Below are 16,594 nucleotides of genomic sequence, written 5' to 3' on the forward strand. Positions count from 1 at the left end.
CATCTCCAAGTGCATCTACCCTGTCTACCTGTCTACCCTCTACCCTCTACCCTGCTACCTTATCTCAGATACGATCCCCAGAATGGTAGGCACCTCGTGCAGCTCATGGCATAATTGCACCTTATTCTGTCCTCATCGCTGATATCATAATCTACCACTGCTCTCAGTTAATAGATAATACAAGATCAATATCTATATGATTTACATCCTCAACTTGGTAACTTGGTGCATCCGTCCTTTTACGTGGCTGGCTTATTACAAGCTATCCTTTGACTAGTTACATATAATTTGACCTAGTTAACAGTGGTATGAAAGCATTCCGAATAGCTTCTAAAACCACCATGGCCTCCCAACTTGTCCACATCCCAGAGGTTGAGCGGTTAAGTCCCGCTTGTATCCGTATTCTCGGTGGCAATCCGAGCAAATTCGCTCTTCAGGGCACCAATACGTATTTGATCGGAACAGGCCCCAAGAGGTTATTAATTGATACGGGCGAGGGCAAACCCTCGTGGATTGCGGCCTTAACGCGGACTCTCGAAGAGGAGAAAGCCACCATCCAAAGTGCTCTTCTCACTCACTGGCATCACGATCACACGGGAGGCATCGGCCAGCTATTAGAGCACTCGCCACAAACAGCCATCTATAAAAACCAGCCGACAGAAGGTCAACTAGATATTTCAGAAGGTCAGAAATTTGAGGTCGAAGGAGCTACTTTGACAGCTGTCCATACTCCGGGCCACGCTGCAGACCACATAGTCTTCGTCCTGCAGGAAGAAGACGCGCTATTCACAGGTGACAACGTTTTAGGGCAGGGCACATCCGTCTTCGAAGATCTCGGAACCTACCTCAAGAGTCTAGCGAAGATGGAAAAATTAGTAGGAGGCCGCGCATATCCAGCACACGGCCCGGTCCTGCCGCAGGCGAGTGCTACTATCGCTGAATATATATCTCACAGGCACCAGAGAGAGCAGCAGGTTCTACAAACCTTGGGTTCCGCGAAAGACGGCCATCTCTGGACTCCGATGGACGTAGTAAAAGTTATATACCGGGACGTCCCGGAAGCTCTCCACATTCCCGCCGCAAATGGTGTGGTCCAGATCCTGCGGAAGCTCCGGGACGAAGACAGGGTCATATTGGAGGATGGGGATGCGTGGCGTCTTAAGGATCGGTCAAGTTTATAAAGTTATCAGCCCACGTACGGGGCGTGTCGTGACACCGACCACATCGGTGTAGGCTGCAGGGGCCGTTATTGAAATGCCGGTGATAGACTCAAGTTTCAACGGATATGAGTGGAAACAAAGTCCGGTTTTGATAGAGAGGTATTTCAGCTCATACATTTACTTACCTAGGTTAGGTATTCAACATAGCTACGGTGATACGTTATCTTGTATCGCATCGCTGGTTTATAGATCTGGCACGAGCGCTATTATGGGGTAGTACCAGCATGTCGGGAACCGTCAACAAGATCCCAGACGATCTGTCGTCATTCTTCGGGATTTACGGCAAGATACATGCCGTAGAAGCCGAGTCGGGTTTCTTTTCTTTTTCTTTTTTATCGAATTAGGTATACAATTTTGAAAGCCGATCCTAGCTCGTCTGAGTAGCGTTGGGCTGTTACGCTACGACTTCCGGAAAGCCGGAGGCCAAGAACTGCTGTATAAGCAACAGTCTTCTCGGAGTCGATTAGTTGGGGCTAGGAGTGAGTTGAAGTCTGTTAGGATTATCCATATCTATACCTACATATGTACCTGTGTATGTACCTGCGTATGTACATCCTTATTACAGGTACATAATGTATTTAAATTTCAGATTCTATTCGGCCTCGTCCATTAGGCTTCGTAGTAAGGGACGGGACTTGCGGAGTTTACCAAAATTAAAGCCTTGTGGAATAGTAGTCACCCTCCCTATGTGCTGTAAATAAGAGTATTGGGCTGCGGATGTATGTAATTCAAGTATGGGTACCAACAGCGAGCCAGCCTTACGGTCAGGCGGTGTAATGGGAAATGGCTATGATTGACGGGTTCCCCATTCTGTGTAATCACTGTAATGACCCATCTTCGCCCTACATACATAGGTAGACAAGATGGATATATCCCTTGTTCGGACTCGGAGTCCCGATTTGTACCGTGACTCGAATTCGGCGTCGACTTTACACTTGTGTTCCGAAGAGCGAAAGACGGGGAAATATGTAACCTAGTAATGGGTGATTAGGAGTTATCGATCGTTCTAAGCGTCTAAACGGATATATTTCCCGGTATTTTTGGGCTGTCTTGTCTTCGTCACCCAAGATCTTGGCAAAATATAATCGATCGATCTAATTGAACCGTTGTCCTAGCAAGATCCATTGGCCAAGTAGCCGACGTTGGGGCTTCTACATATATACATGCACTATGCATATATATACCTAGGCCATGTCATGCTCTACCAAGAAGTATTAGAACCTGGTTGTGGATTGTCTCGTTGGCATGTGGGATTGCTGCAGATCGAAGACATACATATGTATGTAGTATAGTAGTATAGTGGTAGCATATGGTAATCGAATATTCGCTCGTACTCGGTATCGGTCTAGAAATGGCTTCAATGACAAACCCTCGACAAACCCCATCGAAATTAGTTTCCCAATATCTCTGTGACTACATACCTACACCATCGCTTAATGTCACCCTCCATCTTTCCTCGGAGGCTTAGCTGATGGAGATTCCCATTTTACTACCTACCCCAGACCATATCTGTCACAGATATCATCCGAGGGGGTATCGGACTCGTCGCATGAGTACGTACGACTTGTCATGCGCTCTTCACTTTTAGACTTAAGGATTTACAATACAAACGGTCGTCAATTAGTGTGTGACAGCTCTCGTGCATGATGGCGTCCGGGTAAGCCAGTCAGTCTAAGCCAGTCTAAGCCAGTCGGTCCCTAGTCAAGCGATAGACCGACGTTGCTAGGGATAGTGTTAAACGGCGAAACACCTTCTCGGAGTTAAACAGATCGAAGTTGTATCGATATTTAGACTCGGCTCTCTCCCAGGGATTTATACGTTAACCACTACACATGAATCCGCGTACGGGATATGGTAAGCCTCAGCTGATCGATCGCAAGGTTATGCCAACGTCATATATTGCTGTTGTAACGGTCTCAGCCATCTGGTCGATAACGCTTATGGAAGAGCACCGGCATACAAACATTTGAAGATGCTATAGCTGTATACTATGTAGGTAGGTAGGTAATCCGTAAGCGCTACCAGAGGTGTTGTACATTAACGCCGGCTTTTTTAGTGTAGCATCCTTGCGTCCAAGTACCTATGTACAATACTGTCTTACTCCACTATATTAGTAGCGACGAACTACATAATCCCTGTTAGCGCGGCTCCCCAAGAACGCGAAAGGCTGAGAAGTCCTGCGCGGTCAGCCTGAAAAGGTAAGGGGAGTCCACACATGATCAGATGAAAGAGTATTTCTAAGCTCAGATATGCATGTCTTGCATAGGTAGGTAACAGATATCACCAACCCTATAAGTTTTTTAGAGTACGAAATATTCACTATAATAGCTTTAGGGAGAAGTCTAGGAAGTATTTAAAACTGTTCACTTTATACCAAACCAATGCGGATTGCTGGGCGTGTACCTTAAAAGATATGTGACACGGAGGAATACATCCAGAGGAACATCCAGAGGAATATGGAACCTACATCTTTATGTCCGATTGCGGATGACGGGGTCGTCGGATACCTATCGTTCTTTCATGTCAGAAAAAAAAAACTTATTGATCCTTTCATAATTCGGGTCAGACTATAGGTCAGAAATTATTATTCACCATTGGCCGGGAAGCTTCTAGTAAAGGAAGCCATGTCGCATGGCTAAGTGCGGAAATACCTAACCCTGTCGAAGTCGTGAGGTATCGACGCTCTGCATACATACATCATAGGTTATGTACCTAGCGGAAAGTGGGTACCTTCCAAATAGCCGATGCTGTCATTTGGTAGATTAGGTACATATGCAATCCGTATATTTTTATGTATTCCTTCGGCCAGCAAGTACATACACGATTACATTACACTACATGAGACTAGACATGGGTATTAGTTAAGGACGACTCATTCCTGCCCCGAAGATATCCACAGTACCATTCTGCGAGCTTCTTTAAGCCCTTGACAGCCTCAATCAACATCCCATACCGCTCGTTCTTGGGTTTCGTTTCGGATACTTCGGATGAACCCATCGTGCTATTTTTTTTTTTAACGCTATCGCTCGATGGCTCATCAGAAACAGATGGCGCGAACAAATGACAAGAAGAATGCGCCCGGGTGGGCCCGGCTTTTTTTTTTTTTTTTTTTTTTTTTTTTTGTTAATGGCCAACATCGAACGGAAAGAGTATGTTAGGTACATTCAGACATTCAGACTACACGAGGTAAGAAGTATCTACGAGAGGGCTATTACTTCTATTTCTACTATTTCTACTAGCTCATGTACGTAAGTAGTACTTACCCGTAGTATATGCCTGTATGTATAACCCGCCTGCCCAGCTACAGCCTACCGTACCTACCTTCAATCTCATGGGCACAAAGGGCGCCGACACCGTTTTCCGTCTTGGTATGTACAAAATAAATATATTCCAGAGGATATGCACCTTCCACTCCCTCCCACCAAGATGATATTTATGAAAAGCCTTCCTCTCCCTCGTTCGTCTCGTTTGTCCTTCCATACTTCCATACTTCCCTACTTCCATACATGAGGTAGCATACTTCCGGATACCACCAACCACTATTTTGCCCAGTCTTTGATGGTTATATACATCCAGCTTTCTACATAAGCTCTACATGTAGGTACCTACTTGCCGTGAACAGCTTTCATAAAAGTGCCTACGTCGGTGAAGCGCAATTTCTAACCGTGCTAGGGTACAGATCGTTCGAGGGCTAACCCACCTAAGGACAAAGAGCTCGGCCGGGGGTATGTAAATATATGTCTCCCGGTTGACCCGCTCAATTTTACCATTCAACGTATTCCAAACAACTTAAACCGATATGAGGTCGACAGCTCAGTTTGCGCTCAAGGCGCTGGCGCTCGTCGCCATAGCAGGAGCTATTCCTACGATTCTTGCCCACGGTCACGGCGACGAAGACGCGACAAATATGGATATGGATATGAACATGGATATGAGTAAAGAGGATCCAAAACCAGATCCAGAATCGTACCCGCCCACGTATTTTTCGCATCCAGAGCACGTAGTCGAAATATATACGCATATCGCACTAATGGTCGTCGGTTGGGTAATCATGCTGCCACTAGGTATGACCATCTTGACAACTCCAGGACAGGTTCATAATGATTCTAACAGTTCCTTTTAGCTGTCATGTTCTCGATTGCGCGATCCCGGTATACGCTCCCCGTCCAATTTCTCTTCCTCATCACGAACGCGCTCGGCGTTGTACTAGGTATTACCTACAACGCGAACACACCCGATTTGTATCCCAACAATGCGCACCACAAGCTTGGCTGGTTAGTCACTTGGGTCGTCAGCGCGCAAGTGTTTATCAGTCTCGTCGGTCGCGTCGCAGGTGTAATAGGCAGGAAAAGAACAGAAGGAGTCGACAAGGAGGAGGAGCAGGCGTTCATTCCGGTTTCGACGGAGGCTATGGCTGAGCACCAACGCATTAACGATGCGCTATACTCTCACCCATACCGCCACTCTAACGACAGTGGGCAAGGCACCGAACCGAATACCGAGTCTTTGAGAAGTAACTCCTTGTCGACCGTAGTGGGTCGGGAATCCCCTATTGAGATGAGCGACCGACGAATCCACTACGACGATCTCGAAGATGTTCACTTTAAGCCCGCAGAAATGTTAGGTTCGAAGAAGACCAACTCGTTCGTCGCCAGATTTGCCGGCAAGATTTCCACCAGAGCATGGAAAGTTTTGACGTTCGCCTATAACTTCGTCGATCGTACTATTCTTATCCTGGGTTATATTGCTCTGTGTACTGGTGTGATCACATTCGGACGATTCTTTGTAAGTTGGCCTGAGTGGGTATGTTAGGATTACGTCTTCGTGAGCTAACCGGTCAATTTAGGAGGGTCACAGTATTTTCAGCGGCTTAGCTCATTGGATCAAGGGTGGCATCTTTTTCTGGTACGGCCTTTTAACTCTCGGAAGGTGGTCGGGAAGTTTCGGTGAGCTGGGTTGGGTAAGTCGGAGCGAACACCGTACCCAATTAACCGATGAACATGACTGCTTACAAAAAATACACAGGCATGGAATGTCCGTCCGAAACAAAGCTCGCAGAAATGGAGGCCAACTGCGGAATTTGTCGAGGGTGCGCTTATCTTCACTTACGGTTCAACCAACATCTTCCTGGAGCATCTTGGCAGCTCCGGTAATGAATTCAGCCCTCAGGATCTAGAGCACATCTCCATCACGGTTCTCTTCATCGGAGGTGGTCTGGTAAGTCATTCTTGTGTTGGCCGATATGTGTGATGAAACTAATACGGTTATACAGCTTGCCATGCTCATTGAGTCGACGCGGATTCGGGAACTCCTGAATACTACGGTGTACGATGCAGCTCTCTCGCATCCGAACCACGCGTACGGTGATGAGGAACGTGAGGCTTTACAGGCACCAAGAGGTTACGAATTTTCCATCAATCCCATTCCGGCACTTGTGATCTTACTTCTTGGTATCATGATGAGCTCGCACACGCAGCACAACATGGTTTCCAGCATGGTTCACAAGCAGTGGGGCAACCTTTTAACTGGCGCTTCTTTTGCTCGAGGGTTCACGTACATGCTCGTATATCTCAAGCCCCCGCGCTCGATCCTGCCATCTCGACCTCCGACTGAGCTTATTACCGCATTTGGACTCATTTCAGGGGGTACCATCTTCATGGCGAGCGTAAGTCGGATCCCAGTTACTGTACCGCGTTTCAGGAGCTAACAAGAATAACAGGCCAACGATACAGTTGGGGGAATGATCCACTACGACCTAGACGCCATGTTCTTCTACACCGTTACTATGGGGTTAGTCGGTCTGATCATGGCCTGGGAAGTTATCCTCCTGGCCCTCAAGGGTTGGGCCGTCCGAAAGGAGTCCAGCCGATCCCCGAAATCTTGGGACCTAGCTTCCCGCGTTTAGGCGGTCTGGCCGGAATCCCTTACGAAATTTCAACAAGGAAAATTATGATAAACATGCATGGGGAAGCGGCCTAGTTAATCAACCCCCCCAGTACCATTAATAACTGGGGTTGTTAACTATTACGGGTAAATTCTTGAATTACGGCGCATTAGGGGCGGGGTGGTCGATCGCGATATACCCAAGATGCTCCTCTTTTGTTTTCATTTCATATATATCCATTTGCATTCTAGACTTTCATTATTACCGATGATACCCCTAGGGAAAACAAAGTACGATTATTTACACGGTGGAATTTGGTGGGATCGGTATTGGAAGGAACTATAAGGAAGCCTAAGAACTAAACTAGGTTGTCAACAGTGAGGCAGTCTTGGAATGACGGGCAGGGTGGAATGGATTGTTAGATTAGCTCAGGCAAGTATTTAATGGCTGAATCGATAATGAGGTTGGGTTCATTAAAGCAAGAAAGGGTGTGAGGTATATCTGTGTATGATCTCGTCCAGTTGACGATTACCTGTCAGTCTATACATGACAATTCTAGCTATGAATAATCCGCGCCAACATTATAAATGGTTGAAATCTTTTGATGGGGGTTACCAACGATTACCAACTTCAAGCTTGCAACTTAATGTCTAAGGAATGTAGTAAGGGGTGGCGAAGAGGCTGGATTATACAAGTGCTCTCAGCTGGCTGCTATTCTTCCACGTCTTATATATTTTGAAGTATATTGACTGACTATAGAGGCTCAGTGTATACTACCCGTATCATACATATAATCCACCAAAAACTCAAGCTATATGGCGTAGCTAACGTGTATCATACTATACGATATTACTTGAAGGCCAGGGAAAGTCGCACCAGTCTTTATTATGATGTTTATAGGCTTTTGTTCCGTTATACTAATTAGCTAGCTGATTAGCGATGTAGAACTTGAGACTTCCGATGGCATTACATTTAAATAGGTTTACCGTCAAAATTATTAACCGAAGTCTCATTAGAATTCCACTTATAGAATACGGCTATAGGTGAGTATGAGTTAGGGAAGAAAGATGAGAAGATACTTGCTCTCTACTGCTCGCCTTCATTCGCCGTTACTAATTTAGGCTTAGGAACCTAACCTTAGGTAGGCCAATAAGGCACTAAAGGTGTGTGTCGCAAAGATGCAAGTTACATCATCTGCTGCCCATCCTACTACCCCACCAAGCACATGTACCATGCAGCATGTTGGACGCAGGCAGGCGCAGACCAGCAAGGAATAGAGAACTATACATGTAGGGAACTAGCTTGCCATTGATCAGCTTGATATCGTACATGGAAAGGACGATTTGACAAATATTTAAACTATTGCTAATGTCCCACCAAATCCGAGTAACATAGGTACTCTAAATTCTAATCTCCCCATCTAATTATTCCATATTCAAATCCAAACTCAATCTTCCTTTCGCAACACCCTACTTTTACCGTGTACGATGACGACTTTCAAGAGTACCCCGCTATACGGAGGAGCTCTCATCTGCGACCTCCCAGCTAGCTTCGCCGACGTGAGGTACGTTTGCAGATACTCTCTTATATCTTATATCCCGAATATACTCCAACACTAACTGTCTGGTTAACCGTGTATTAGTCTTATAAGACAAGTTCCCGACCACCAAGAAGCATATATCGACAAAGATGGCTTCACCAGCATCATCTTCGACATCAACGAGCGCGTTGGCGGCCCGGGCAGCGGTCCCGAGATAGACGGTCGCGCCTTGACTACGCACCTTGAGGAACTTGTAGGAGAAGACCTCGACAACGTCAAGGTCTGGAATACCACACCCACTGTGTTCTCCCGCTTAGAGTACGTATCATACTAAAACCAATCTTGCGCATTCATTCGTTCATCCATTCGTTCATTCCTTCCGACACCCCCACGATCCCTTCGAAGACTAACGCGCGCCATTGCACTCCGAACAGCGACGAGATCCCCGCTTATACGCTGATCGCAACACACACGACGCAAAAGCCCGATAAGCACACGGACGATAAGCCCCAGCGGCCGGTCAGCAAGACGGACTTCACGGCTATCATTCTGACGCTAGTACGGCTAGAGCGCGAGAAGACGGACTTACTCATTACCATCAACGTGCCGCATATCCGCGGCGAGTACGACGAGGACGACGTCGACCTTCAGCTCGGCAAGCAGGGCAAGCTCATCGGCGACGCCGTCGATTACGCCGCTAAGATCTGGGAGACCTTCAAAGTTAAGGACTGGGGTCTCTTCAACGAGGTCTAAGCGGCGCAGGAGTTGGGAAATAATGGGATATACTACATTGCCAATGGGAGTGTAGAAATAGCGTTGTCGTGCGATTAGTCGGATTTAAATTACAAAGAGCAGGAATCACAAGAAGGGGAAGAGCATGACGAGGCTTTGCTGGGGGATATTTCAAGGAACACTATTTCCTTTGTTTGTCCATGTTCCGCAGCCCCTCTGGGCTTCGGCTTTGATACGAATCACGAACGAGTAGTTATGGATAGGGGCTAGCATGCATATTCGGCGGTAGGAAAGTTAGGGAAGTGGATATGGAAATGACATATGACCGTTGCTTTAGGTAGATAAGGAGGGATTTTTGTCTCGCGTTCGGTACCTAGGCAGTTATGTTAGGTAGCCTAGATAGTATCCCAATTACCCTACGACTAGGGTTAGATAGAGGCGATGTTGCTTCAAGAAGACGGACTAAAGGCTGTCTTGGCTGTGACCGTTAGTATTTACCTACCTAGGCATTTGTATAGAGTGTCAATCTATAGGTACTTTACTATGAATATCAAGGTTCGTATGATCAAGAGGTTATCGAGATTTCCCTATTAGTTATATGTGTTTAGATAGACTCTCAAATTCTCATTCTTATTCGAGTCTTCAAGACAAACGGTCGATCCAACCGCCAGTCAACCTTATACCTAGGTGCCCTTACCCTTAACCTCACTATGATACGGGGCACATATCCCACCCCGTCTGTCCTAAACGATCGATCGATAGATATATTCATTCCGCCATGCCAGAACCCGTCCGCGTACAACCCTCAGGCGTATACCCGTCTGCCGCGCGCCCCCAGTCTGTAACGTGACACTTCGGCACGACGCTACGCGAAGATGTCATAAGTGCCCCGAGCCTTGCCTGCCTCCACCTCCCGTTGCTTGCCCTCTTCTTCTTCGTCGTCGTCGTCGTCATCGTCGATCTTCAGAACCTCTACTGCAGCCTGCAGCTCCTTCGCCGCCTGCCCGCCGCCTTTCTGCTTCTCTTCTTTCTGCAGCTCCTTCCATCGCACCGATATAAGCGCCATGCGCTCCTTGAACGATAGCCCGGGGTTTGTCTGGCTCAGGACGCGCGTCTCTTTCGTCATGAACACCTGCCATGCGCTCTTCTTCTTGGGTATCATCGTGGCGGCGGTGCTGTCTTTTCCGCTCCCGGTCCCGCCTGCATCGGTGCTATTACCCGGGGTACTCGTCGCGCCAGCACTAGAGCCACGCGGCACAGGCTTAATCTGCACCAGCCGTCCACGACATCCGCCGCACCGCTGTCGTTCCGTATCCACGCTCTTCGAGTGTCTCTTGACCTCGCTGCCACAGTCCCCGCAGCGCCAGACGTACTTGTACTCGATCTCGTAGCTGTGCTTCGTGGTAACCCGGATACCGCGGTCGCCGAAGATGGCTCCGCACCGCGCGCCCCAGGCCTTGAACTCGGGGCCGTGGGCTGCTGCTTTCATTTTCTTCTCGCCCATACCACGCTCGGCGTTAGGGTCCGTGTTGGGGCCGCCGAGTATGAACACGGCCAAGTGGCAGAACTCGTGCGCGACCGTGTTCAAGAGGTCCGCCTCGTTGCCGAGAACCTTGGACGCCAGTTCGATGGACGCGTTGTGCTGACGCATGGTGGCGCCCTGACTGCTAGTGCCGTCGGCGTGCCGTGTCGTCGTAGACACTGTTCTGCATTTCCAGTGCGCGCGTCCGGCCGTCGTGAGCAGGGAGTTGGACCAGGTGATCTGCAAACCTCCCGTCTCCCGCGTGAGCTGTGCTAGCTGGCCCTTCGTCACGCGCTCGTCTAATTCGCTGAGAAAGGTTTGTGCGAGATTCTCCTTGCAGGCATCGAAAGCACGCCGCGCGTCCCGGAGCTGCTTTGCCGGACTCGTGCCGGGCTTGTGCTTAGCAGTTTTCGGCGCGGCCTGCTTCTTCGCCTTGGTCGCCTCCTCGGACATATCGGCCTGGGGCTTCTCCGGCGAGTGCTCATCGATCCAGGCGAAGTTCACCTCTGGGTCCCAGAACTCCTTATGCTCGGGCTTCCAGGGCGATGCGGGGATCCTAGGTGTCTTGAGGGGAGATGCAGGCAGCGTCTTCTGCGTCCTCTTGGGCGTTGTAGGCTCTAGCACATGTTTCTTAGCTGCCTTAGTCGAGGGCTCGTCAGAATCGGAGTCCTCGTTGAAGCTAGCGGGACGGTTAGTATTAATCAATATTGTTTGCGCCGTGGCAGTGATGCTAACTACTCTTGGCGTGGCTTACATATGAAGTTTTTGAAAGGTGTCTTCCAGATTTCCAGGTTGGGATGGCTTGAAGTAGTCAAGAATATTTTTCTTGGGCTCGCCTTGTTTGGGTGAATGTTTACTTGGGTCGACGATGGTTGCCTGGGGTTGTTTGTTGCTGGGTGCTGCCTTTTTGCCTGGGTCCCTGAACAACGTTCTCTGAGGCTTCGCCCATTGAGTAGTGGGACTCCTTGAGCGTCGCGTGGGTGGTGTTAAGGAATGTTCCGAGTCTGAGTTCCACGTATCCGATTCGGATTCTGATATTGAGACGAACTCGGAAATTTCCTCTTCACTTGTGTCTATGATTTCCTGTATTGTATCCGATTCTTCTTCACACTCGTCCAAAGGTATTGATTTCTTGGTTAGCTTCGGATTCGGAGGAGCCTGTTTATTTTCCTCATGTCCATCTTTCCGTCTACTCTTTTGATTAGGTATTTCTTTTTCTTTTGGCAATAGAACCGGCTTGGTGCTGGACGAGATCGTACGAGAAGCTGTTTGCCGAGCCGTGGCCGGCAATTGATTTGATGCATCTCCGGAGGGTACATCTGGTTCGGTGTTTGCTCTTTGTATAGGAGCACGAGAGCTTCTTGGTTTTGACGTGCGGCTATCTTTTCCCTTGGTAGTTGCGATGTCATCCCAAGGTTTTAAGAGGGACCCGTCCACAATCTGACCCTGGCCTAGCTTCCGTCGTCGAAGAGGTGTCGATTTCACTGCTGCATTTTTCACTGCTGCATTTGACTTCGTCGTCGTCTGTGTGCTTTTTCTGTCGACTTCCGGCTTTCCTGGTACTTTATGAAACCGACCGACGACCACGTCTACCTCTGGGAATTCATCCTCGCTACTATCCCTTAATTTACCTTCTAACATGTTTTCGGTGCGGGCTCCCCTAATGATATCATGCCGCGGCATCACCAGGAATTACGAATATATGGTTTAGGCTTATGTTGGTTAGTTACTCCATAATAGAATAGAAACGTTTTTCTTTCAATGATCTGTTTCCATGGAGAATCAATAAGGTTTAGGGTTAAAGTTTGATAGGTTATGATAGGTTATGATAGGTTGTGGTTGCCAGGCAACGCGGGGTGCTGGCCTGTTCCTCCTGATAGGTGCAGATAGGTCCACTATACGGATTACGTACTACATATATATCTCCAATATTTCAAGCATACAACATTGAACTTTTATGTGCAGCGGTGAGAACTCAATTCGGTATAAGGAGGTAAATCTATTTAGTCAATTTACTATTAATTCATCGTCTACATTTTCCTCTTCTCATTGCTTGATAAGTGACTACTTTATAAGAGACTAGTTAATGGGACTTATTTACGGTTATAAGAGATTAGGTATGATTGGAAATGTAAAATGAAATACAGCGCCGTGCATTTGACTACCTTGGGTAATCTGTTAACCTAATTGGCTTCCAAATAAATAAATTGTTCATCGTTCAACCAGCTTTTATGAGGTAGTTAGTCAATGCTCTTATTAGTACTCATGGCTTTGTAAGCTTAGTTCGTTTAGTTCGCTTAACTAAAGACTCGATTGACTTTAAATAACTCCGAAGCTAGTCGAGTTGCTTATCTACATACATAGGTAGTCTAGGTACCTATGTATTTATCTTCCTTGCACCTTAGCTCACCTTGGACGCGGATCTGGGCCCTCTAAAAATACCGAATTTTGGCGGCGTTAAGCATCGAGAGGCGTAGCCAATCAGCCAATTAGGATGCTGGCGTTGGTGCCCTCTGCCCCTGAAATTTGAAAAAAAGGAATCCTACCATCCATCGCCCGATCTCGAGATTGACCCACGTCTAACAAAGTAGCCTAGAATAGATTGTACATTCGAGAAGCGTGTGGACTATCTAAGTTTAATTTTGCTACTAGGAGGTATGTACATAGGTAGTCTAAATCCTATTCCTTCTCATTCTCAGGGGGTTTCCTTGACTTCGAGCTCGAGATAACATTTTCTGGTTCAACCCGGCTGATTGAAAATCTTCCACCCAAGCCGCTAGGTTAGTTTATTCCTACAATTACCACACTGTCCAGAACACTGTTTAATATGTACATAGCACATGCTTACATAGCACATGCTTATGCTGATCTACAGATTTTCCTCTGCAAGCACTTCTAATCTATCGAAGCAAAAAAAGGATAGTCTTCAAATCTTTCGGTACTAGTATCTAACCTAGGGCTTTGTGTCGCACGCCTATCAGTTTCCGTTGGTCCAGTAAGAACTATTCTTCTTAGCCATTGCAAACTAGACGCGTGGATAGTTCTTCATCATGCATATCTTCTTGCAGGAATAATAAATTACCCTACGTGGATAACACCGTACGCACACGTATATGATTTGAGCATTCCGTCATTGATAACCAGAAGAGGGAATAATGGCCGGTACCTGCATATAGCGTAGCTCGTCATTTGTAAGCGTTGGGGTGGTCAGGGTGTGGTAGTAGGTAGTGGACGCCACCGCTACCCTTTTAATACTGCGAAGCCGTTTCGGTCGATGGGAGGGCGTCAGAGTCGCGTCAGGCTCTCTATGTACATATGTAATTGAATGCGGACGAAGAGCATCACCAAGGGTTGTGCTGGCACGTGTCCTTCATACCACAGTAGCATGATGGTATACTGCTACCGATGCAAATTCCTAACTTGGATCGTATTCAAGAGAGGGATAGGTGACTACATATGTACATACATAGTTAGACAGAAGAGCCAGTGGCAAAAGTTGGTGGGTTACACCGTCGACATACAATACGAAGAGAATTACGAAGAGAATTTAGAATACGATGTTTGTTCGAGAATTGATACGATTCCTTTTTCTTCTCACCAGTGGTAGCAGTAGCTATAGATACCTTATCGAGGTAGAATTGCGCTCTTATTTGTTAGAAGCCTTATGCTGTACCCAATATACGAAGCAGTGGCACATTGCTTATATGACATCATCTCTTTGATTATATTATGTATTTTTAACTACGCGCATATAGATAACAGCAAGGGAATTTTCGTGATAACGAACGAGAGTATAGATTAACTTATCCTCAAGACCTGTTTTTGTCGACAACATTGCCGGCGATAGGTGAGCTGTAATCGTGTCGCTATGTATGTAGTGTAGAATACCTACATGTATTGAAATGCATAAGGTAAAAAGGAGAGGTGGGACGATAACTTATTCTGATGGAGGGTACGGCATTAGCTGCTTGTATCAGAAACACTGGCTAGGTTAGCCCATTGAAAATAGAAGACTAACGGCCGGCTCGGTACACTAGAGCGGGCAGCATTATGTACCTACCTCTTGATAGACCTTGTGAAATACCTAAAACATAGTAAAGCGTAAACTTTAACATGCATCTGTGAAAAGAACATCAGATGACAAGATGACAAGATGACAAGATGACAAGATGACAAGATGACAACTGAAACTTTGATCTTAATGTGATGGCTACATATACTTAGACATACCTAGGCAAGATTGTGTCAAGAGTTCTGGCAGCGCAAACCAAAAGTAAAAAGATTCAAGTCTGGCTTTAAGTGGTTTTGTACATGAACCTGTATGTACTTGCAGGTTACAGTTTCCTTAACACTGTACATCTTTACCTTTTTAGCACCAGGTACAGGTCGGAACAAGCCCATAAGCCCACTAAGTCCTACACTATGTAATACCCCCCCTGTTATGGCTGGTCTGGTCCACCAATAAGGGGCTAAAATCCTGCTCATGATGAATCAAGGACGACTTGTTTTGGCAACTGCCAACTCCACCAGTCCTTTGCCCTCCCACGTCCTTTTCTAACAAGTTGTAACCTAACCTAGGTACCTACATATCAATGCAATCAATAGCAAAATACCTTTGCTTTAGAAGGAAACTCGACTGCATTACCTGCCCCACACCTTCGCCTCCAGCATACACAGCCACGTCCAATGCCAACCTCCACTAGGTCGCGTTTCCATTGCGGGTAGAAAAATGCCCCGTTTCAATCTCGATCTGGTCTAGAATATGCACTGTGATAGGAATAGTTGACCAAGAATTCTCGTGAAGCAGGCTGGGTAACGTTGGCAAGCTGATAAAGACTGGCTACCGGATGCACCGGTGGGCGAATAATAACTTATTTCTACCTAGGTAGGTAGTAACTAGGTTAGGTATGTTACTTTGCTGCCCAGCAGCCCTAACCCATTAACACTGTGTACTACATGTACATAATGTACCTTGAACCTCTGTAATTAAGCTTACGTAGGCACGTCCATAGGTATTTACCTAGGTATTGTACTGTTGCACACCCTGGCTAAGGGGCGATACATACTAAGCCCGGGTGGGCTGGGCTAAGCTTTGCCTGATTCCCCCTGGCTCTTTTCTCCTTTCTGACATTTTTCTTGATTCTCGATCCCAAGTTCCACGTCCCAAAATCCCCTTTCCCCCCTTTCGCCCTTAACAAAACTTGTTTTACACTCGCTTTCATCCTTCGACTTCTAAATTCTTATCTTCTCATACTCTCTTTCTTCCTCATTTCAATCTTTTTGTACCATCTTGCCGCTACAACTCTGCGTAGAAAACGTCAGGGGGGCAGCGCGAGGATCTACAGGAATAGGAAAGAGAATAGAGATTCCGCTTTACGCACAGAACCTAGAGGGAGCAGCGTCCACTTGGTCATTCCTTCTTTTTGTCTTTCGCTCCCGCCGTCCGTTGATTCAACGCACGCTCGTTTAACGGCCCGCGAGAAACGGAAACTCTAAGGGACACCAAGAGTATATTGCTTGTCGATAACTATCAATCGTTCATCACAGCCAACTCAGCCCACAGATTGTAAGTGAATTGGAAATCACCGACCACCCGGCGAAGGGAGATAATTGTGAGGTGGAACTTGTCGGATTCGCCAATCAAACGCGCCTTTGGTCACGCCTCGGTTTATCCTTAGGCATCTGTCAGGGGCTTA

The 16,594-nt window shown here is 47.0% G+C and overlaps 4 protein-coding genes across 4 annotated transcripts; 3 read left to right on the forward strand and 1 right to left on the reverse strand.

Moving 5' to 3' along the window:
- Positions 1–341: 341 nt before the first annotated feature.
- On the forward strand, positions 342–1,181 carry F4813DRAFT_379729 (putative metallo-beta-lactamase domain protein; the record flags this gene model as incomplete). Its single annotated transcript, XM_049245488.1, has 1 exon — positions 342–1,181. One exon carries the CDS (start codon positions 342–344, stop codon positions 1,179–1,181), a length of 840 nt encoding a protein of 279 aa, XP_049101361.1.
- A 3,619-nt stretch (positions 1,182–4,800) lies between these two features.
- On the forward strand, positions 4,801–7,601 carry F4813DRAFT_332102 (uncharacterized protein). Its single transcript, XM_049241143.1, has 7 exons — positions 4,801–4,817; positions 4,900–5,284; positions 5,344–6,005; positions 6,067–6,180; positions 6,246–6,437; positions 6,493–6,885; positions 6,940–7,601. The coding sequence occupies exons 2-7, from the start codon at positions 5,020–5,022 to the stop codon at positions 7,123–7,125; spliced, it is 1,812 nt and encodes a 603-aa protein (XP_049101362.1). The 5' UTR covers positions 4,801–4,817; positions 4,900–5,019; the 3' UTR covers positions 7,126–7,601.
- Positions 7,602–8,282: 681 nt separating this feature from the next.
- Positions 8,283–9,945, forward strand: F4813DRAFT_352809 (Mog1p/PsbP-like protein). The gene is made up of 3 exons (XM_049242556.1): positions 8,283–8,668; positions 8,747–8,962; positions 9,079–9,945. Exons 1-3 carry the CDS (start codon positions 8,592–8,594, stop codon positions 9,395–9,397), a joined length of 612 nt encoding a protein of 203 aa, XP_049101363.1. The 5' UTR covers positions 8,283–8,591; the 3' UTR covers positions 9,398–9,945.
- Positions 9,946–10,241: 296 nt separating this feature from the next.
- On the reverse strand, positions 10,242–12,539 carry F4813DRAFT_379731 (SprT-like family-domain-containing protein; the record flags this gene model as incomplete). Its single annotated transcript, XM_049245489.1, has 2 exons — positions 10,242–11,577; positions 11,653–12,539. 2 exons carry the CDS (start codon positions 12,537–12,539, stop codon positions 10,242–10,244), a joined length of 2,223 nt encoding a protein of 740 aa, XP_049101364.1.
- Positions 12,540–16,594: the final 4,055 nt, after the last annotated feature.

This window comes from Daldinia decipiens (genome assembly GCF_022478715.1).
Source record: "Daldinia decipiens strain CBS 113046 unplaced genomic scaffold F4813scaffold_9, whole genome shotgun sequence".
NCBI lineage: Eukaryota > Fungi > Ascomycota > Sordariomycetes > Xylariales > Hypoxylaceae > Daldinia > Daldinia decipiens.